At 45.9% G+C, this 22,446-nt stretch overlaps 1 protein-coding gene across 1 annotated transcript; it reads left to right on the top strand.

Moving 5' to 3' along the window:
• Positions 1-5,191: 5,191 nt before the first annotated feature.
• On the top strand, positions 5,192-8,849 carry LOC124674516 (serine/threonine-protein kinase D6PK-like). The gene is made up of 4 exons (XM_047210560.1): positions 5,192-5,276; positions 5,609-5,691; positions 5,780-7,114; positions 7,660-8,849. The coding sequence occupies exons 3-4, from the start codon at positions 5,907-5,909 to the stop codon at positions 8,528-8,530; spliced, it is 2,079 nt and encodes a 692-aa protein (XP_047066516.1). The 5' UTR covers positions 5,192-5,276; positions 5,609-5,691; positions 5,780-5,906; the 3' UTR covers positions 8,531-8,849.
• Positions 8,850-22,446: the final 13,597 nt, after the last annotated feature.

Genomic DNA, 22,446 nt, shown 5'->3' with positions numbered 1-22,446 from the left:
CCTGCAGTACCTAGGGTTTGGGAATTTTTAACAACAATAGCATGGAGGTGAGGAATCACCCCGAGCCTCCCAAGGGGTTCAGAGAGAGGATGAACATGCCATAGATCTAGGGACTAACATGAACTCTTCCTTCGACTCGAGTCTCATTTTATCTACGAAATGGAAAAGCATAAGTTTCAATACGGATGAATAATTCGGTGTTCCCGCTGACATAAACATCACCGAAACAAAACTTGCTAAAAAAAATTAGGAGCTTCCCAATCAAGCAAGGGCCAAACCAACAAACCTTGCATGAGAAAGTAACTTGCAGATCCACACTCACTTGTAGACCCCTTCTAGCTCACGGTTGATTGCGGAGATGGGGTCGAGGCACCTACTCATGGGAATGAAGTAAATATAGTTGATCTATAATATAAACTAAAATATACAAGGTAGCTATAGCGTGGTGAAACACAATTAAATCTACCATGGAATAGCATGAAAAACTATGAACAAAGCTCTCAAAACACTGCTTTTGCAAAATGAGACAGGTAACTTGTTTTTATCGCTGCAGCTAAACCGCTAAACCAAATTGAGTGAATGACCACTCAAAACGATCACAAGAACGATGCCTACAAAAAACTCCAACTAAGATTTCTCTGATTTGGCCAACTGGATACTCGAAACGACGATCTACGAAACTGTATGTCCGGAAACGGGAATATATAAACATGTTTCCACTAGTTTCCACTTGATCTTGCTAATCCCCCTTCCATAAGAATCTATGAACCACCATTTACGGAACCTAAGAGGATCATCTCACCTTTGGATCCGGATCAAGAGGAATCGGATAGGAAAGGTGGGGATCATCTCTTCTTCCTTCTCTTACTCCTCTTCTTGCACCTCTTCTTCTTCCCCGGGACCTAGAACAAGAACCTTTTTTTTTGCTGTGGGGAAGGATGGTCTAGGGCATGGCGAGAGGATAAGGCATGGGGCCGCTCTGCGAGCTCGACGAGGAGAAGGCGCGGGCTCGGCGAGCTCGGCCCGGGAGACGGAGCGGCGGCGGCTCGCCAAGAGATGGTTGTGGGAGGAGAAGGGCGGTGAGCACGGAGGAGGCCGGAGACGGGAGAGACAGCGTGGGGATTGGGGAGGGAGAGATGCGGGGATTGGGGGAGAGATGGGGCTGGCGGCTAGGGTTTTCATTGGGTCGGAGCACCTTATATACCTCACGCGAGGAAAGCCCCAATCTACCCCTGCGTGGGTGGAGATCTTTTCCACGGACGGATGCCATGCCGACCAAACCAAATTCTACCCGCGACAGCGCGACGAGCGGGGCCGACGGATGGTGGGGCGCACGAGCAGCCAGAGACGGGTAACACATGGCTGTTGCATGGGGTTAGCTAGTGGGAGGGCCAATTGGAACACTCAGAATAAACGGATGAGATGCAAAGTGGGGCAAAGATGGGGTGATCCGACGGTGGAGAAGCTGAAATCGCTGTGAGAGCCCCATGGGGGTGCAACAATCATACCTTTAGATAATACTACTCCAAATGCTAATTTAGCTCTGCTGACTAGATGTTAGGTACTGCTACATCACGTTCGACAAAACGCTGAGGTGAAGAAACAAATTCATGGTGGCATGGTGCTCCACCACGGATCCATCTCGACCATGACGTTTGACCACGGCATCCACCCGCGTTTATGGTGCTCCACCGCGTCCATGGAGATCTACCGCGGCGCTTGGCGGCGGAGCCGGCAGTGGCGTCAACGCGCGGGGTGGAGCGAGGTGGCAGGGAGGCGAGAGGCGGGGCGCTGGGAGCGGGTGCAGGCACGCGAGGCGGCGCTGGCCTGAGATTTTCCAGCAGCGGCCAGGCAGGAGGCGGCAGCGCACATCGGGTGGTGCTGGCCTGAGGCTGAGCTTGGCCAGCAGCGGCTGGGCAGAGGGTGCTCAGGGCGTGCGGCTGAAGTAGAGCGAGTGAAAAAGAAAGATAAGGCCAGGCTGGACCCAGGTGTGAGGATGTCGGAACGGTACGCGCGGATGGACTCCAAACGGACGGTCAGCAAACGAGTGCTCGCACAAACGAATTGGCATCCGAGTACTTTTTAGTATTTGGGTTTTTGATATCTTTTATTTACACTTCATTATATGATGGCAAGTTTTTGTTGCAGCTGAATCTACAGTTCAGGGGCTGTATCTGGCAGGAGTCCATGGTTCACGGCACTAATTTCATTTTGCTCAATTGCTGAGCCTGTAGTAGTACCAAAAATGATCAGGTATCTCGTTATTTCAAAATATTAATCAGATACAAATTCACTATCCTAAGCAATTATGAGACCCGTCGCAAAGCATTCACGAGCTATGCGACTATCTAAAACCGTACAGCGACACAAGGTGGTGGATCCAAAAGTTAGTCTTGAGGAAACCAATTGTGTTCCGGTCAATACACAAAACTACACCAGCTATAGCTAGCCTAGAAAGCAAGACCTGTGCTAGGTCGATGGCATATGGCCATCAGGGACGATAAAGGTTAGCAAGAGAGGACATCCTTTTGTAGGTGGACTTGACGAATTGTCTGCTTGTCCCGGCAACAACCGCCGCGTTGTGCGGCACGGGCAATCAAGCACCTTATCGTATCCAATTCCACCTATGCGTGCTAGATCATCTTGGTTAGTACGTACGTAAGTTAGCTAATTATAGCTCTCACTAACGCCATTACCTGACCACGAGAGGTGGTGTTGCTGTGCGCACTTGCTACGACGGATACCCGAAGGAGACACGTTGATTTTGGGATGTGACCTGCTCCTCTTGTTTTGTTAGGCTAACTGGTTCCATTGGCTTGTGAGCTTGGGTTAGGTTGGCCATTAGAATGTGTGAAATGGTATTGGTTCTGCGGGTTTTTTTTAAGGATTTTTGGGTGCGAAATTCCAAGTTGTAGATCATGTATGGATTTTAGAGAGGGAAAGAATCGCTGAGAGCATCTCCAGTTGCGTCCCCCAAACCGTCCCCTAAACGGCGCCGGATCGAGCGTTTGGGGGACGTGTTTTGTTCGTGCCGCGTTTGGGGGGCGTCGCTCTCAGGCCGCGTCCCCCAAACACCGTCCCCAATCAAAAATTCAAATAGTTTGCATTCAAAAGAGATCGTTCCCGTCGTAGTCGTCGCGATCAGAGTAGTAGCGATCAAAGTACTGGGGGCGCGATCATATTACAGACTGGTGGTGCATGATAAATTAGAAGAAGGGGTTGGGCGACGACGCGCATCCTGAGTCGATGTAGACCCGTCGATCACGATGAACTCGTCGTGATCTGCCCGGTGTGTATGCTCCGTCTGCTCCGTCGCCGACGCCGAGGTAGAGGCCGACGCAGGTGTAGTAGCAGATGCTGTCGTAGACGCGTCTGCCGGCTCTTGCTCCGGGGTTGGGGTTGATGTCGTTGTCGCTGCCTGGGTCGCCGCCTCGGATGCCGCCTCGGCCGCCGCCATTTTGGTTTCGATGTCGTCGAGGATCTGGCCTTTGAAGAAGTTGTGCGCCGCCCGCGTTCGGGGAGACATTCCTTCTGTCGTAGCAGGGACATGTAGTCCCTGCGTTTCTTGAGCTTCATCTTCTCCTCTTGCCTCTTAAGCAGCGCCGCCCACTTTTCGTCGGTCTTTTTGTCGCGGGAGAGCAAGGTCGAGGAGACCTCGACGAGGCATTTCGTGATCGACGTCTGCGTCTTCTCGGACGACGCAACGTCAGCCAAGGCGGCCTTGGCAGCTTTGTTGCCGATAGGACGCCCTGCCGATGTTGCCAACGGCGGATCCAGATCAAATGGCGTCTTTCGCCTTCGACAACGACAGGCGCGTCAACCGCCATTTCTCGTTCAGTTTGAGCTTGCTATAGCAATGCTTCATCATGAAAGACTTATGCCCTTCCGAGTTCCTCCGGTACATATCGATGGCCTTGTCAAACTAACCAAGGGAAACGTCATCATTTCATCGAACAAAATGTAGGCGCCGCAGATTATCTAAGAAATAGTTGTACCATTTGGCTGATGTCGACGCCGCTCTCGCCTCTGGTCTCGATCTCGTGATGGAACCCATGAAACATGTTCACCGACGCCTGGATGATGGCCCATCGCGTCGAAATTGCCTTTTGGCCCCTCTTCGTTGTCACTTTGTTGTAATCGTTGTTGATCAATTTGCGCTCATCGAACTCGGCCTTGATTCTCGCCCAATATTTCCCGTACTTTTGGTTGGCGCCGATGGTGGAGTCATGGCTCACCGTCGCCCACGACTCGCACAAACATTGATCCTCTAGAGGCGTCCACTTGGGCCTCGTGTGCCCGACGCCCCTATTTTTTTTTTCTTTTTCTTCCTCACGATGTCCGCGTCTACCTCCACGAGATTATCCTCACCGGCACCCTCCTCGTTCTCTTCCTCGCCGTCCTCTTCGTCGTCCTTCACCACCTCCTCCTCCTCCTCCTCCTCGTCGTAGGAAACTGTATTACTCCACTAATCAAAGCAGATCAAGGAACATAAAAGTTGTTGTCTTGGCTATCCAACTACTTCGACACGGGCAACCGTGTTATTTTCGAGCGTGGGCAAGCGTGTTGATGGGGGGTGTGAACAAATGAAGTGAAGGCGTCACGAACGGCATCATTGAAGGAGTCACGTATGCGTCTTCGTTCGGGTCCACACCACTCTCCGCAAGCGATGGTGACATGTGGTCCCGCTGTAGTCTGATGAAGCTACAGCGTGGTCCCACGAGCGGGTCCCAGGCGCGTCCCAAACCTCCGACTCGAATCAACACAGCAATTAATCCGGCCTTTATAAATAAAAAAAGATACAGTAGTACTCCTGCAGTACATCAAATGCATTTACTCTCAATATACGGAAATATTTCGCTACGTAGTACTCATCTTTTCCACTTTTGTCCTTGGTCGCGAAATATTTGGCCGTTTCGTTGGGTGATTAGGGAAAGCGGATAAAGCTGGAGACTGATTAGCAGCGGGGAAAACGGTGCTTAGCGGCAGCCCACGCGCGACCTTTTCGCTGCCTTTTTTTGTTTTTGTTAAAAACCAGAGGGAACAAATTAGGCCCCCACACTCGCCATCGCCTTTCGCTTTTGCTCCTCCGTTTTCGTCACAGGCGGAGGGAGAGGGACTGCGCAGTTACTCGGCACACTGCTGCAAGCGCTGGTGGGCGGTGGCGGCGACGGCGAGGCTTGTGGGGAGAAGAGCGGGGAGGAGCCGAGCCGCGGAGGACACGGAGCGGCGTCCCCAAGGAGGGCATCTCTGGGGATCTCCACCTTCCCCCGTTCGAGGTGATTTTTTTTGGGTTAGTTTCCTGGTTTGGCTCTCGGTTTGGTGGTTTGCCTGGGCAAGGCAAGCGCCGGCTTCTGCTCTTCCTTTTTTGCTGTTCGGGGAGTCTGCGTGCGGGGGAAGATCCGAATGCGGGCGGGCGCATTCTGAGGTAGCGAACAGGGACGCGGGGGGTGGATTTGGGACGCCGTCACCGGGATTTTGCTTCGGATTTTTTTTGTTTGGAATGTCGTGATTCGAGGAAATCGGGCGGGGGATTTTGTGGCTCGTTGTTTTCGCACGGAAGTAATGCCTAATCTGGTGGATTGAACTTGAGCAACGCCCTTTTCTGCAGGGCGGAGGAGCTGTTCCTGCTCCGCTACTCACGGGGGAGCTGCTTTCGCCGGCCGCGCACGGGTAGTTTGTCCCAGGAGCAAGGTTGGATTCCCGGAACCCGGTTGTGCTCGAGAGGAAAATAGTGTTCTCTTCGTCTCCCTAATTTCTCCTCCTGTGTGTTTTGTTGCAGGCCAAGTGCTGTCTGTCCGTGCTGAAACTCGCCAACCTGCTTGGGATTTGCCCTCGTCTTGCTGTTGAAGCGGTCGAGTCCTCGTTGCTGGTTCTGTATTTTGGTATGCGAAGGTCTCAGTCATTCAATGGAGGTAGTGGATAAGATCGCGGAGCCCAAGGACCCTCTGGCGTTCGCTGCTCGGAAGGAGCCGCCGCCGCTGCTGCCGATACCCATAAAGGCGTCGTGGAAAGGGAAGACCTCCCAGGAGCAGGAGCAGGAGCAGGACCAGAAGGACCTGCCGGACGACGGCGAGGAGAGCTTCCGCAGCGTGGACTCCTCCGACGAGGGCGGCCGGACCTCCTTCTCCGGGGCCAGCCACCCCCTGGAGCCGATCGACATGGACCTCATGAAGACGGTCTACGTCGCGATCGACGAGGAGAAGCCCGAGCCGCCGGTGCGAGGGCTGTCGGCGAAAGGGCCGTTCCTGGATGACCTTTCGCTGCGTGTCACGGGCATGAAGGAGAGCGCGGTGGTCTGTGCCGGCGGCGCGGAAGGCTTGGCTGAGGAGATGAAGCTGTCCGGTGCTGCTGCGGTGGTGTCGCTGGCCACCGCGCGCTCGTCGCAGGCTGCCGAAACCGTGTCCCTGCCGCCGGACTCGGAGGAGAAGGACTGTGTCTGGGATGCCTCGCTCCCTCCCAGCGGCAATGCCAGCCCTCACAGCAGCATCGACAGCATGGGGGTGGTCACCGCCATGAGCATCGCCAGCGGCTGCAGCAACACGTACAAAACCGAAGCCATGCCTAGCAGAACCGTGCTTGCTGTGGAGAGGAACTCTGGAAGCGTGAAGGGCAGCATTCGAGGCGACTCTTTGGAGAGCGCGAAGACTAGCATGAGCAGGGCAAGTGACAGCAGCGGCGTCAGCGATGATAGCAGCTGGAGCCATATCACTGGGAGTACCAGCAAGCCCCATAAGGGGAATGATCCTAGAGGGAAGGCGGTTCACGCTGTACGGGTTCGAGATGGCGCGCTTGGCATGAGCCACTTTAGACTGCTCAAGCGTCTGGGCTGCGGCGACATTGGCAGTGTGTACCTCTCGGAGTTAAGTGGTACCAGGTGCTACTTTGCTATGAAAGTGATGGACAAGGCATCCTTGGCCAGTAGGAAGAAGTTGAATCGGGCTCAAACTGAGAGGGAGATTCTACAGCTTCTGGATCATCCGTTCCTGCCAACCCTGTATACGCATTTTGAGACCGACAGGTTCTCGTGCTTGGTCATGGAATTTTGTCCGGGTGGTGACTTGCACACTCTGCGACAGAAACAGCCAGGAAAACACTTCTCCGAATATGCAGCAAGGTAAATCACGAGACAGTTCTCTGCATAATTTGTAATTTCATATGTGTTTACATTCAGGATGTTGTTAGTCGAGTTCACAACTCCATTTGCTATGAATTTATTGTAGCTTAGTGTTACTACTATTCTGCTTTTAGTATTTAGAGAAGCAGTTGAGCCTGAAGCATAATTGACTAACTTTGCGAGGACCCCGGGTTGAAAATGGTTTCCTCTTGGAAAAAAATATTCTGTACAACAATGAAGTTTAAAAAGAAACTCATAATGTTGCTGATACTTGGCAACATTTCTGAATAAGGTCCTATGGCTGTTATGAGATCATGTGCAGAGAAATGTTAATGAAATATTTTTCCAAATTTATTCAGCTGGTGTGCCCATAAATGATGCATGCATTTCACACGCTGAAATATAGTCAGCATGTTTAACAGTACTGCAATTAGCTTCTGCTTTAGCATTTTACCCTTCAGTGCCAGATTATTGTAAGTCAGTAGCTTCTCCTAGACTTAGTTGCAACTGACATCACTGACATTGTGATATCTGATTCTGAGCAGGTTTTATGCTGCGGAAGTTCTTCTAGCTATAGAGTATCTACACATGCTGGGAGTCGTGTACAGGGACCTGAAGCCAGAAAATGTTCTGGTGCGTGATGATGGCCACATAATGCTTTCAGATTTTGATCTCTCCCTGAGATGTGCAGTCTCACCTACACTAATCAGAACATCAGCTTTTGATTCTGATCCCAGAAGAGCGGGTGGTTCATTCTGTGTACAACCTACTTGCATGGAACCTACCTCAGCCTGTATTCAGCCAGTTTGTTTCATGCCCAAATTGTTTGGTCAGAAGAGCAAGAAAAAGATTAGAAAGACAAGGTCTGAGTTGGGACAGAGTGGCATTAACCTGCCCGAGCTCCTTGCAGAGCCAACATCGGCTCGATCAATGTCATTTGTCGGGACTCATGAGTACTTGGCCCCAGAAATCATCAAGGGCGAAGGCCATGGAAGTGCCGTTGACTGGTGGACCTTCGGTATCTTCCTGCACGAGCTTCTGTACGGCAAGACACCATTCAAGGGATCAGGCAACCGTGCCACACTGTTCAACGTGGTTGGCCAGCAGCTAAAGTTTCCTGAATCACCGTCCACAAGCTACGCTAGCAGGGACCTCATCAGGGGGCTCCTGGCTAAGGAACCGCAGCAGCGCCTCGGTGTGAAGAGGGGTGCGACGGAGATAAAACAGCATCCATTCTTCGAGGGCGTGAACTGGGCTCTCATCCGTTGCAGCACGCCTCCTGAGGTTCCCAGGCCTGTCGAGGCAGAGCTGCCCATGAAGTACGGGGTGTCAGAAGCCATCGCCAGCAACAACAAGAGGGCGGTTGGCACGGACACGAAGTCCGGAGGGAAGTACCTTGACTTTGAGTTCTTTTAGAGTTGTGCCTAGCGGCAGAGCTATTGCTTGCATACTGTTTGAGTTAGGTCAGTGTGGTGTTGTGATTTGATACGGTGCTGTCTGTGTGACCATTGTTACAAACTTCTTGCAGCTGAACTGGCCAAAATTAGGTAGATGTGTTTGATCTCCATATCCTGATGGGAATAGCCTATCTCTATTTCAAAACATGTGTCGAGTGCTACAAACTGCATTGCAGAAAGAGTGACGTGTTTGGACTTTGGAGTTTGTGCTAAAGCTTATATAAGCTCCACCGCGTGTCGCTCAGATATGGCACGTTCTTGCCTGAACGGGTTGATCGTAACCTTAAAGCTTATTACAGGATGCAACTGACCGAATTTCATAGAATATGAGGAATACTTGCAGTTAAATTTATTACCCTGTGATCGGTCGCCCATTTGGTATTTTAATGCAGTCAGTGGTCTGTAGACTGTAGAGTTGTATGTCTTCACGGACAAATTTGACTAAATTATATTTCATCTAGCTTAAATGTGCTAGATGTTCAGGGTGTAGATGAAGTTGGTTGATCTTGAGAACCCATTTCAGTACAAGATCTCTAGGGTGCAGATGCAGTGTTTGAAGTTTAAGCGGATACATAAATTTAAGGTGCATCTGCCTCGTGAAGATGAAAAGGATGACGATTTGGGTGAAAAGAGACGATCCACCCTAAAGTTGCCTGAAATTTTAACTTTTCATGGTAAACCTTTTTCAAAAGACTAGAGCGTAACGGTCCAAATAAGAAGAGAATTCACCTTTGATGCGTGAACTATTAAGAAAGTTCATTTTTCGTCCTAAAACTTCAATTTAGTCTAGAATGAATCATGAGCTATTGAAAATGTTCGCATCGTCTGGTCCACGAAAACCATCGTAGAACGCCAAATCGTGTCACCCGCTTGAAGTTAACCGGGCAATACATTCCAACTTCAAGGAAGGAGCATGGTGACATGAATCAACCACTAGCACAACGCTGATGGATACCGCTAATGGGCAGAACGAGCTTGATATCGAGACTAGGGGAGATGCGAACGATTTGGGGGAACGGGTAACACTAGTGGAGACGGGGCTTTGGTCCCGGCCCCTAACCGGCTCTAGTCCTAGGATTATCCAGCCAGGACAAATGGCTCTTCACGTGACCGTGATACATGGTTAGGGTTGGACGACATTTAGTCTGGGCTTGTAAGGTTAACCGGGACTAACTATTATTTTCAATAGTTATGTTTTTCTTTTTTCTAATTTCTTTTTTCTATTTTTTTCCTTTTTTTTTCTTTTTCCTAATTGTTTGACTTGTTACTCTCTCATTTGGACCATTTTTAATACTAATTACACTTAATTTGTAGTCAAATTGTAGACTTGGTCATCACTTCTTGATCGGTTACCCATCCGCACACTACTCCATCCTCAGCACGCTTAACTCCTCGGCTTTTTCATGCTGTGCTCCCGCGAATGTGATTGTACCTTGTTGTAAATACTACCATATCAATCCTATTAACTCTTATACCATTGTGTCACATTTCTGTATTTTTTGAAACCAAAAACAATCTATAAACCGCAATTAGACAAACAATATATGTTTTATTATGTAATATCCCAGGTTTAGAGGCAATAAAATGAGAGAACACCAAAGTGTGCATTGCATTCATGCATAGAAAATCCGGGGAATTTTCGCGCTTTCAAATAAAACTTACCACGATAGCTCGAAGTTTCACTTGACTTGCTGGAATTGAAGTAGATCATCAAGTCAAGCGCTATAAACTTCACTGTGATCTTTGCTAAAACCTTATTATGGGTAGAGATGATTTGATCTATGGGCTAGATCAAATGGAATTAGTTTTACAACAAACAACACCTTAAGTAAGGATCAACTACAAGATCTTATAAAGGATCTCAACATGCCATTCCTTACAACAACACAGGAATAATTATTCAACCATAAATCAAAGAACACAATTAAGTAAGACACTATTCTTTACTTATCTTATTGATGTCTTTTACTAAATAAACATTTCTACCATGAGTCACATGGTATATTTTTTCAACTACAATACTTGAACCAAGTCAAGAACCTATTCTTCTAGTAATTATAGAGAGGCAAGTGTTGTGATCATTACAACTTGTTAATAATCATAAAGCCTAGAGAACCCTACTTATTCATAAGAGCTCAACCTAAAGAGGTATACTCAAGTATATGGACTAATACTTGATCTTGGAGAGAGAACCATGATTCACTAATGAATTATTAGAAAGCCATACCTTGATTATTACAAATTGGGTAATGATCATAAAACCTAAGAATCCAAGAGAGTGTGAAGAGAGAAGGATTAAAGAAGAGAGAGTAGTGAGAATTAAGTGGATCATGTCTACTGCATGATTTTACTTTATAAATTGAGCTGATAAATTAAACCTATATAAGTGATGTATAGATCTTATTCTTCACATGAAATGATAAATATATCAATAGTAGATAATCCAGACCAATACTCATGCCTTGTGTAGTATGGATATTGTATTTAAACCTTGCCTATCCAAACATTTGAGACAAACCTAGTATTGCCTTGATACAATAATTCTACCTAAGTGAGAAGGATAACCCTAGCCACTAAAACATGATCAAAGCTTGTACCATATCTTAATCCTAGTTATGTATCACATTGTTGATCATAACTAAAACCCTAGGCCATATTTGAATTCCAATCCAAGCATCACTTTGGATCATAAGTAAAACCTGCCATGCATCATGCCTATTTCCTACTTCAAATAGTGAAGTATTCCCAAAACCATAAACCTTGTCATATAGAACCAATCCACATGAAATATTGTCCTAACTTGTGTATCATGTATCACAAGTATAAATTAAGCCATATATACCTAAGCTTAAACGTTATTGAAGTAAGTAAAGTGAACAATGATAAGCTTGGGAATTATATTAACAAGTTCAAGCCAGAATTAGCTAAGCAAGATTAGTGAATATAGTGTTTATTCAACCATTTTTTTAAACCCTTAGAGGTAATTCTCCACATAAAATCATGATTCATCTTATTCTCAACACCATTTAATTTAAACTCTAGTCATAAGGAGAATTATATGTGAACCATCCATATTGTCAAGAACCCTAGTAAAATTTAGTGATATGCTTACCATGCACCTATTATAAAATCCAAACCATTTAAATATATCTGGCTCCTAAATTAAAAGGCAATTGAGATAAACATATATACCATATCCATTTTCAATTTAAAATGCACTTCATAATAACACCAAGTTAATCATCTATTAAATAGTTGTTTGAACAAAAGAACTATGCAGTGAGTATTATCATAAAAATGATATTGATATTCAAATAGTTTTGAACCTGCAAAAAAAAATAGAAATCAGATCTGAATTCAAATAGAAATATCAAACATAAAATGAAAACAGAAAATAAAAAGGAAAAACAGAAAAAGAGAAAGGCTCACCTGTCTTACCTGGTGGACCTCACCAGGCCATCGCAGCCCAGCCCAACTGAAAACGGTCCACGTACCGTTTCACGATTAAACAGAAGGCCATCGCCTTCGTCTTCCTCCTGGCGGGCGACAGCGCGATGGAGCTCGTCGGCCACGTCCTCGCTGCGGATAGAGATGCTCCTGGACGCCAAGACCATGCCCAACATTCAATTGAAGTTGCACCGAGTCCGTGTGATCCAAAGTACGCCAAGATTCGTGCCCGAATCGTGCTCGTCGTCGTCGGTGCATCCGCATCGTCTCCGCCGGCGTGCCGCCGCTGTAGAGCTTCCATAGGGCTATAAATATACGAGCAGCTCCGCCACGGAACCCTAATCCTTCAAAGCTTATCCATTCCCTCTCTATCCCTCTCAATATTCCACAATCATCCGTAGCACTTCGCCGGAGTCGAGGACGAACTCGACGGTACAGGCCACCCCGGTCTCCGGCGCAGGGTCGAGGAGGTGCGCCTCGGCGCATAGGTCATCTGGGAGCAAGCACACGTCAAGGGGAGCTCGGAGCTGGACAAATTTGATCGTTCCCCTTTCTCAGTACCTCGCCGGTAATGGCAAAATCGAGCTCATCCCCATCGCCAATCGACACCGCCGACCACACCATCAGCACCAGGGTGAGCAGACGCATCGATTGACCTCTTATTTGCCTCATTTGGTTAGCCGTAGCCCGAGTTAGCTATCTCACCGGAGATCACCGCCGCGGTACCCATCGCCGGCGACGCTCCGGTGATTCCCCGCGGAAACGACCACCACCGGTAGCTTCACCTTGTTGTGCTCGTTCAGATGCACTTCACCGCGCATCCAGGGGAGCCCTGAATCGGCTGCGCCACCACGTTCTGGCCGCCGGCGTTTAACCGCCGATGATGCCAACGTGGCATGTGGGGTCTCCCTGGCGTCGTTGACTGGTCGTTGCCCGCGTGGCAATTGACCCAGTCAACAGGCCCACCAGTCAGTGACTGTGGGTACAGCTCGAATCGGTATGCTTAGTAATTTTTGTTTATTTCAAATTCCAGAAAATAGCTGAAACTTTACAGAAATAGATTAATTTCATTTCAACTCAGAAAAATGCAAATAATATATCAAAATGCTCACAAAAATAAACTCTATTCAAATAAAATATAAAACAAAAATGTGTGTCAAAATAAAAAATTCACTTATTTTTAACCTTATTAAATATGCCATTTCATTTATTTAAAATGCAAATTGAATTCAATAAATAACTAAGTTCCAAAATTAAATTTTAACTATCCAGTAACTAAGTAAAATTTTAAGATTAATTTTATTTACCATATTTGCATTAACTTAATTATTAGTGGTAATTCATAAACCCTAATTGCAAATTACTATTTTCTATTTTCTTTAAATAGTAATAACTCAAGAAAATACTATAAGCCAATATTTGTTTGGTAATTCAAAAACTTGTTTACTTAAACATCTTTAGCTAACAAGTTAATTATTTTAAACCCTAATAACAATTATTAAACCCTGATTCTTAATTAAAACCAAAATAGGAGTTACTCTAATTATTAAATCTTGTGGAAAATTAATAAAATGTTAAACCATTATTAATTTTGATTCAAAGTAATTAGTAACCACAACTCTATTTATCAATTATTATTTTAGGAGTTATACCATAATTTAGAAACCCTAGTTTCAATTTGAGTAAGACCTTGATTCCATTATTTCATGTGATCATCCTAAATTAGTGCAACCCTAAAACCCTAAGGATTTAACCCATGTGATCATTACACTTTAGTAGTAACCCTAAAACCCTAGTTGCTTATCACATGTGATCATAGCCACTTCAACTTTACATATAGAACCCTAATAAGCAATCAATGAATGCATAATCATGATCCATCAACCTAAAACCAATTCACATGAGATTATCATTTCATGTTCCTATTCTTAATTAAAACCTATATGATTCACTAGTATCACCTAGGTATAAACCCTAGCATGTTACCACATGTTAGCACCATTGATCACCACTCCTATATACCATACCATTAGGATTAACCTCAACCATCAAACCCTAGTTAAACCATGATGATAAACCCTAATACCAACCTTGTGTAACAATTCACAACACATGCTCCTATTTCACTAAACCCTACTTAGGAATTGATAATCCACTTAGCTTAGAAACCATTAGAGATTACTCAGTGAAGCAATTGTGAAACCATAGTAAACCCTAATAGGTAATCTATAGAACCATCTTGACCATCATTCTTAGATATGATACCCATAATCAACCATAGTAATACACCTGCTAATACTTGCTACATATAGACCAATTCTATTTAAGAACCCAACTAGTTCCTATTAGAGAACTAAATGAATCCAATAGCAAACCCTAGAAATCCATAGCTCCTATGTATAGTAGTTCATATTCTTATTTAACATGTTCTTCAAAAGTTATTCTTTTGAAGTATAGTAGAAGTAATCATCAACCATGTTCTGTAGAACTTAAAATTGACAACTGTTCTTTACATATTATTCCACCATATTCTTATGTGTATGATTGTTATGATGTCTTATATCACTTGATTATGATACTAATATAACCAAACCCTAATAAGAACCTTGTTTGAGAACCATTCTAAAAGTGCAACCAACCCTAAAGAAATCCTTACAACTCATACACCATAAATCATCGAGGTTAGGTTACGCTCGAGACGATTGCATCTCACACTATGCATTATAGCATCTTTGCCAGTTCTTTAAACATTGTCCTTACCGGACGATGATGGTATTTCAGCATTTGGAGTTCTCACGTATCGAAGCTTTTGCCTGCATAATCTTGCAGTCAAGAAAGGCAAGTTCATCGCTTGCTCATGTCATTTGATTATTTGTATCAAACTATATGCAAAGTACTATACTTATCACTCATGCATTGAAAAGCAAAGTATTATTTTACAATTATGAATATGACTATGTGGTGGGCAATGGAACCATGGTATGTGTTGATATGGTGGAGGTTCCATTGCATGGGTTATATCACCCTAGGATTAATTACCAATGCCGTCCGGTGATTCTAGCGCCGTACATATCGCGTTATCCATAAGATCTATAATGGCTCTGGGAAGTCAGTCGTATCTTTTCCCTTCGCATGCCAACGGATTGGTAGAGCCGGCGGGGTGTTGGAGGCACTGCCGTAGGTTGGGATAGCCTTTTAAATCCCCATCCATTAGTGATGATGGCTCTACGATCTATGATGGATTGTCCGGAGTACACCATGAGTAAAGCCGTATTATCGGGAGAAGTCTACTGGAGGTGTACGGTTGGACAAAAGGGTGGGTTTGCAGGGTCGCGGAGAAGGCAGTGATTGGCTTGGATCTTATACTTGGGCCTCACACCAAAGGAAGTGTGGACGGGGACATACTCTCGGCCGGCAACATGGTTAAGATCTCTTGTGGGGTAAAGTAACGCACCTCTCGCATAGGGTATCAAGAATTGTGACTGTCACTCCCTGTTCCGGGAAGGGAACTGCGAACGCGGCGGAAATGAACTCCACGAAGTTCTGGTCAACTCTGTGAAGATCGACGGGCATAGTTTTCGAATAAAATAAACCTTTTGAAGAAATGTTTATGAAAACTTTCATTGGCCTATGACTTTCCGGTCTATGGCTGTAGCTAGTGCATGATACACATATTTCCTAATATGAACTTGCTGAGTACGCTCGTACTCATTCTATCCCATTTGAACCCCCTTCTTAGATCAAGGCACCGAAGGAGAAACTACCGTGGAACTCGAAGACAAAGGAGTCAATCGCAACAAGATGAAGAATCCAATCAAAGGAGTCAATGGAGTCAACTTCCGCATCAGCTAAAATGGAAAACCTAGACTAGTAATAGAAGGGAACCTTTCCCTAATCCTAGTACCTAAGTAGCTAGATTTCTATAGCAAGCCAAGTAGCTCTTAAACTTGAGTTAGCAATAAGATAGACTACGAGTCGTTCTTCTGGAGCTTTATTTGAAGTTTTACCTCACTGTAAAGTAGGAGGTTGTGTTGATCTTATGTAAACAGATTGTGTATCCTTCTATAGACATACCTTGGACTCGCATATGTTTCTGTTGTACCACTCTGAGAGATGTAATATGAGTGGAACGGTGTTTCACTTGTGTTATGTCAACGACTTGTGTACTACACCATGCAGTGGTACGCTGGGTCACCGCATATTATTAGAAAAATGTGAGGAATTTGAATATTCAATAATTATGTTTTTATTCATTTATTATTATCAAATAATATATGCATTATTCATATAATATGATCAAATAATTAATATCTTTAAATCTGTAAACCATAATTGGACAAATAATATATGCTTTATTATGAGAAAAATGTGAGGAATTTGCATATAAAATAATTATATTTTTATTCATTTTTTATTATTATCAAATAATATATGTATTATTTATATAATATGGCCAAATAATTAATATCTTTAAATCTGTAAACCGCAATTGGACAAACAATATATGCTTTATTATTAGAAAAATTTGAGGAATTTGAATATGCAATAATTATGTCTTTATTCATTTTTTATTATTATTATTAAATAATATATGCATTATTCATATAATATGGGCAAATAATTAATATCTTTAAATATGTAGACCGCAATTGGACAAATAATATATGCTTTATTATTATAAAAATGTGAGGAATTTGAATATGAAATCATTATGTGTTTATTCATTTTTAATTATTATTATTATCAAATAATATAGACATTATACATATAATATGGCTAAATAATTAATAACTTTAAATCTGTAAACCGCAATTGGACAAATAATATATGCTTTATTATTAGAAAAATGTGAGGAATTTGAATATGAAATAATTATGTTTTTTTATTATCAAATAATATACGCATTATTCATATAATATGGCCAAATAATTAATATCTTTAAATCTGTAAACCGTAATTGGACAAATAATATCTTTAAATATGTACCGCAATTGGATCGGTATCTTCTTCGGTTGCAGCGTGATGGTGATGGAGGTGGCGGCATGCAGAGATACAACAAACGTGATGGTGATGAGGTGGACGTGGAGAGGCATGGACTAATATAACTTAGAGGGATACAAGAAACGTGCCCCAGGACCGAGTGAATGCAAAGATGTAAAATACACAAGGAAATATGTCGCTAGTTCATACACATAGTTTGATATATATTGAAAGACACATAGTTCGATATATATTGAAGATGATTTATAGAAAGACACATAGTTCTTTAAATGTTGAGACGATCAATATGGCTATTGTAGCCAACTAGCTCCCAATAACTCCTAGCCATCTCGAAGCCCAGACGAGCGTCTAGAGCGGCATAGCGCACTTGCTCGTAGCTCAATGGAACATAAGCCCACCCAAATATCAGCTCATCTTCTTTTTTTCTTGCGCAGCGTCCTTCTTCTTGTACCTCTTCCTCTTCTTCTTCTCAAGATTTGTCCCAATAATAGAATTCGCCAGATCATATAGACTCGAAATGTGATTATTTGTGGGATTCGGGAGTATCTTACGCAGAAGTATATGAATACCGTACGGTCTCAGCATCTCCACATCCTTGCCGATAGCCGCGCCGCAGAATCTTATGGTCTCGTCCTGCAAGAACTCCTTGAGAAATTGTGGCATTTCATCAGCCTGATAAATCTGGAATACCAAATTCTCGGGCGCCACCGAGAGTTGAAGGACAGCGGCGCGCTGATCACCCTTGCGAGGGTTGGTGAACTCGCAATCCAAGTCGACGCACTTGATTGGTGCGTTGTCGAGATAGTTCCTCTTCACGGCGCGGATCCACTTCTCCACCCTTCTTGCACGGAGAGCGACCGTGACCTTGAAAGACATCCCTTCAGCCATGAGGTGGTATATATACCCGAGTTCGAGGAGCCGGGTCACGCGCGAGGTGCTCCATTGAGTCCAAAACATCGACGGAGATGAGAGTGTTTTGGTAGAGGAGATGAGATGGAGAAGAATGTGTGTGGCAATGGTGGAGAAGATGTGAGGCATATAAAGGAAAGGAAGATGAAGATGAACAGGCCAGCCACTGGGTGATCAATTCCCGGGCTAACCGCCGGCGCAGGCGGCTCAGATTCCCATGGCCGCGCAGTGCTCGACGCTCGATTTTGACGCCAGTAATGGCGACGCGACGATCGGCTTCCGCGGGAACGAACCGTTTTACTTTAAGTCCCGACGCGTGTCACCAGCTGGACTAAAGGGGGTACCGCAGGCGCAGCGGACCGCAAAATCCTTTAGTCCCGGTTTGAGATATAAACTGGGACAAATGGATCCTAACGAACCGGGATCTACGGGTACCGTACGATTGGGCGAATTCGGGGCGACGTGGCGAGGCCTTTGGTCCCGGCCCAGGACACGGCCGAGACCTGTTTTCTACTAGTGTAAGTAGGGTTGTGGATAGGTGGAATAAGCTCAAGGGTTGATATGAAAGAGTGGACCGACGAACTGGACTAAATGTATGGTGACATAGTTGGATGGTGTGAGCGTTCGAGGTTTGGAGATCTAACATCCACCTCGGGAGTTTATCATGATGGAACATGCCGATCTGGATTTGGTTTTTTATGCCACCGTGTTGTCCATGTAAGTATTTTTCTCGGGTTACATGCGATACAAGCATTTAAGAAAGTCTTGTTGTGTTCTTTGGATCGATCGGGAACTGATCGAGCCTAGCGCCCGGTCTAAGGTGCAAGAGCATCTCCAGTAGAGATCGAAAAAACAAAAACCAAAAAGCGGAGTTCAGTTTACCGAAAACGCGAGTTCTGACGAAATTAGCAGTGGCGCGGAATGGAACCCGTAAAATGGAACCGAAAACAGGAATTCGAATTGGCGCGGATAATTTAATCGATGATCATAGTTTAGATGAAATAGATGCTCAGCATCGATACTTTACATAGCGCGGGGAATTGACAATACTACTGGCACACCGGCAACCTAACCTAGCTAAAATGAGCAAAATGCGGCCTACTAGAGCTATGGCGCGCGCGGTGGTGCCGGTGCTGGCGGAGATCGCCGGCGTCGTGAAGTCTTCACGCGTCCTCGTTGTCAAGCTCGACTATTTCGAGCTTGACCTTGCGGACGCGGGCCTCCCGGCGGGCCGCCTCGTACTCCCGTACCTGGCGGACGGCGTCGGCCTCCTCCCGGCGGAAGCGCGCCCTCGCCTCCGCCTCGCTGATGGCGAAGGTCTGCGCCATCACCGCCTCCTCCTCGTCGCTGCCGTGGACGTAGTCCCCGGCGGAGAATGTTGGCGATCGAGCGGGGACGAGGTCGTCCTCCTCGATGGTCGCAGCCACGGGCACGGGCGGTGCGCGGCTCGACTGCCCGGACGAGGAGCCCCCGGCCTAGTTGCCGTAGCGGGCGAGCTTCCCTGGGGGCGTGAGCCCCCAGTTGGTCCACCGGCGTGCGCTCCTCTTGTGCGCCCCCTCGCTCCGCTTCCACTTCCGCCGCTCCGCTTCGGTGCGGAAGACGGGAGGACGCGGCGGCGAATCGCCGCCCCCAACCGGCGGCACGGCCCTCCGAACCTCCACGGGAAGCCATCGCACGGAGGCGGGCGGAGGATAGGTGTCTGGCTTTGCGCGGATTGCTCGTCGGAGCGCGCTAGCGGCGGAGGGAGAGGAGACGGCGGAGGGGAGTAGGGTTTGCGAAGCGAACTCCCCTCCGCGATCCCTTTTAGTAGGGGTCATGCGGGGAAATGTTCGGGCCCCTGAACTCCATATTCGAGCCGGCCCACGTTTTCGGTCACTGATCGGCGCGCGTTTCATCCCGAACCCGTAAATCCGCCGGAAAAGTCCCATCCCGGTTCGTACCAGGGGTTTTCCCTCATCGTCCGGTCCACGTCCTGATATCCAGTCTGACTAGAATTCGGTAGTCGCCGCCCACGCGGTGCCCTAGCTTACATTATACAAGCTCGCGTGATACTTTTTTTTTTTTTTTGACATGTGCTCGCGTGATACTTTGGATCGATGGATCATAGATACCCGAGGATTCGCAAAAATAAAAGGATCGTAGATACCCGAGTTGAAGAGCGAGCGACCGACCGAGTGACCGCGCGAGATACAGTTGGCAAGACCACACCGGCCGGGTGGCCAGTTGGGATCGATCCATGGGGGAGTCCAAATCTGTTGCCTTCGTCGACCTGGAGAAAGGCGCCGTCGAATCGGACGAAGCCGCCGCCGCCGCCGCCGCCAAGGAAGACGCGCTAATTGTGGGGATGTTTCTTGGCGGCCTCCTGCTCGTGGTCGACGTTACGGTTCTCTTGTTCTCCGGCCAGCGGGCAGCGCTAGCGGTGGCGATCCTATGGGCTGCCGCGACTTTGTTTGCGATGTGGTACGTGCGCCGAACTGGTCCTTACCGTGACGAAGACGTCGGCCAGAGAGAAGACAGCATCCATGGAGAATCTAAAAAAGACAGCATCCATGGAGAATCTAAAAAAGACAGCATCCATGCTCCACAACCAGTAGCAGCAGAAACACGCTCTTTTGATGTGATGCGTGATGCTCCTCATCTCGTTCTAGGTCCTTTATTAATCACAATAGCAGTACTTTGATTATTATTAGTTCGATCAGCAGCAACTAATCCATATTGCATCTTATTTCAATATACTACTCCATCCGATCTGTAATTAGTGATGAGGCTTTAGTTTAAATTTGACCAAAACCTCGACACTTGTTATGAATGAATCGGAAGTTATAGACCAGATTGCTTCCGTTAGATGTGCTGGAGTACGCAACAACCGTATGAAAAAGAAATAGAAGGCTGTCACTTATTTCCAGTTGTCTATGTTTCCATATCATGGATATCGAATTTCATACTTATGAGTCGACAACGAAATCACAATAAAAATTTATTTAATTATATGAAATTTCACTTACAACCCCCGCAAAAAAAAAGAAATTTCACTTACAAAACAAATCTCTTTAAATCGCCAAAAGATTTGGTTTTCAACAATGCCCTTCTGATTTTTTTTTTGCGAAACACAGTACATTCAAAGACGCTCACACGTACGCTCACACACTCACCCCTATGAACGCACGCACACACACTCTATCCTTATGAGCACCTCCAAGAGACTATCGAAGAACTGATCCGGGGGTCTTGAGATTGACGAAGTCACCATAAGTACCTCGCTGGCGGGAATGTCGTCTCCCACTGAAAAATATTCCGACTTTATGAGACACCAAAGTGTCAAATCTGGGATTTGATTTGAACTCTGGTGGGCGGGGGGTGCCACTGCCCTCCTAACCATCCACCCACAGGTTGGTTCTCATGTCCTTCTGAATATAAACAAATAAACATATATGGTGAAATATGTATCAAAATCCCTCTGGCCCGCGTAACATGTCACGTCGGTCTTTTACCCCCCCCCCCCCACGCCCTTTCTCACGTAAAGAAAAAGTCCCTAAGCTCCATCTCTTCCTCACCTATGACAAATTGCTCGCCGTCGGATTATGCTTCCCCTCCACCGGATCTAGCGTGTTTAGGTCGAAAAGTTTGACCTTTTTAACCTGCCCGAGAGTTGGTCCTTCACGGGTCAATTTCCTGTGCACACGGCGATGGCCCATTAGCGTCTTCCGTTGGATTTAATCGATAGTACGTTCGGTTCCAGCGGGTTCTCCGGTCGTTCGGTTCCAAACGGGACTAGGTCTGTTCATGTCCATCCTACTAGTTAGAGCATCTCCATTCACCCCCGGTCAAAATTTAGCGTCGGATCTATTAATTTCCCCAAGTCGCGTTCCAGGAGCCCAATTTTTGACGGATTGTGCCTAAATTACATCCGGCGATCATATGCCAAACCCAGGGCGCCGGGAGCGCTTGCGACAACCTGATGGAGGCGAAAAGGGCATGGGACCGGGCTATCGGTGACACAAGGTGGAGTTCTCTCCACTTTCCCTCCATTTCTTGCCGCCATATCCCACGACCGCGACATTTTCCTCCCGGCCCCACCATTTCCCCCAAGGTCCACACCATGTCGCCCAAAAAATTTAAGGTCAATTTGGCTCAGTATAGGTCTCAGGAAAAATACGCGAAACAGGAAATTCCTGTTCTGTAGAGTTATAAACCAAATAAAGGGGATCATTTGTAAATCCCCATAAATCAATGTAAAACATGGTATTATCATCATTTATGTTGCAAATATGTGAGAATTTAATATGATAAAGGACAAAGTTCATGTATGCATTTTACATGCATCAACATCCCCAAGCTTAAACTATGCTCGTCCCGAGCATAAAGGTGATAAAACTAACATGAACTTTGGAGTTTATTATATATAGCTTCTAAATAATCATGCAAAATATCACAAAGTCCAGTCAATAAAGAATGACAATAAGTAATATGAACTCATAAAGTGATAACTCTTACATTCAACAAAGAATTCATAATAGT

Source organism: Lolium rigidum, chromosome 7 (assembly GCF_022539505.1).
Source record: "Lolium rigidum isolate FL_2022 chromosome 7, APGP_CSIRO_Lrig_0.1, whole genome shotgun sequence".
Classification (NCBI taxonomy): Eukaryota; Viridiplantae; Streptophyta; class Magnoliopsida; order Poales; family Poaceae; genus Lolium; species Lolium rigidum.
Note: the sequence above shows the minus strand (reverse complement) of the source record. Positions and strands in the feature narration are given on the sequence as shown.

What these genes read in the sequence shown, in the direction of transcription:
- LOC124674516 (XM_047210560.1), top strand. Translation starts at nt 5,907, where the DNA reads ATGGAGGTAGTGGATAAGATCGCGGAGCCCAAGGACCCTCTGGCGTTC. An exon ending in TTCTCCGAATATGCAGCAAG is followed by an intron (nt 7,115 to 7,659) that starts GTAAATCACGAG and finishes GATTCTGAGCAG; the next exon opens with GTTTTATGCTGCGGAAGTTC.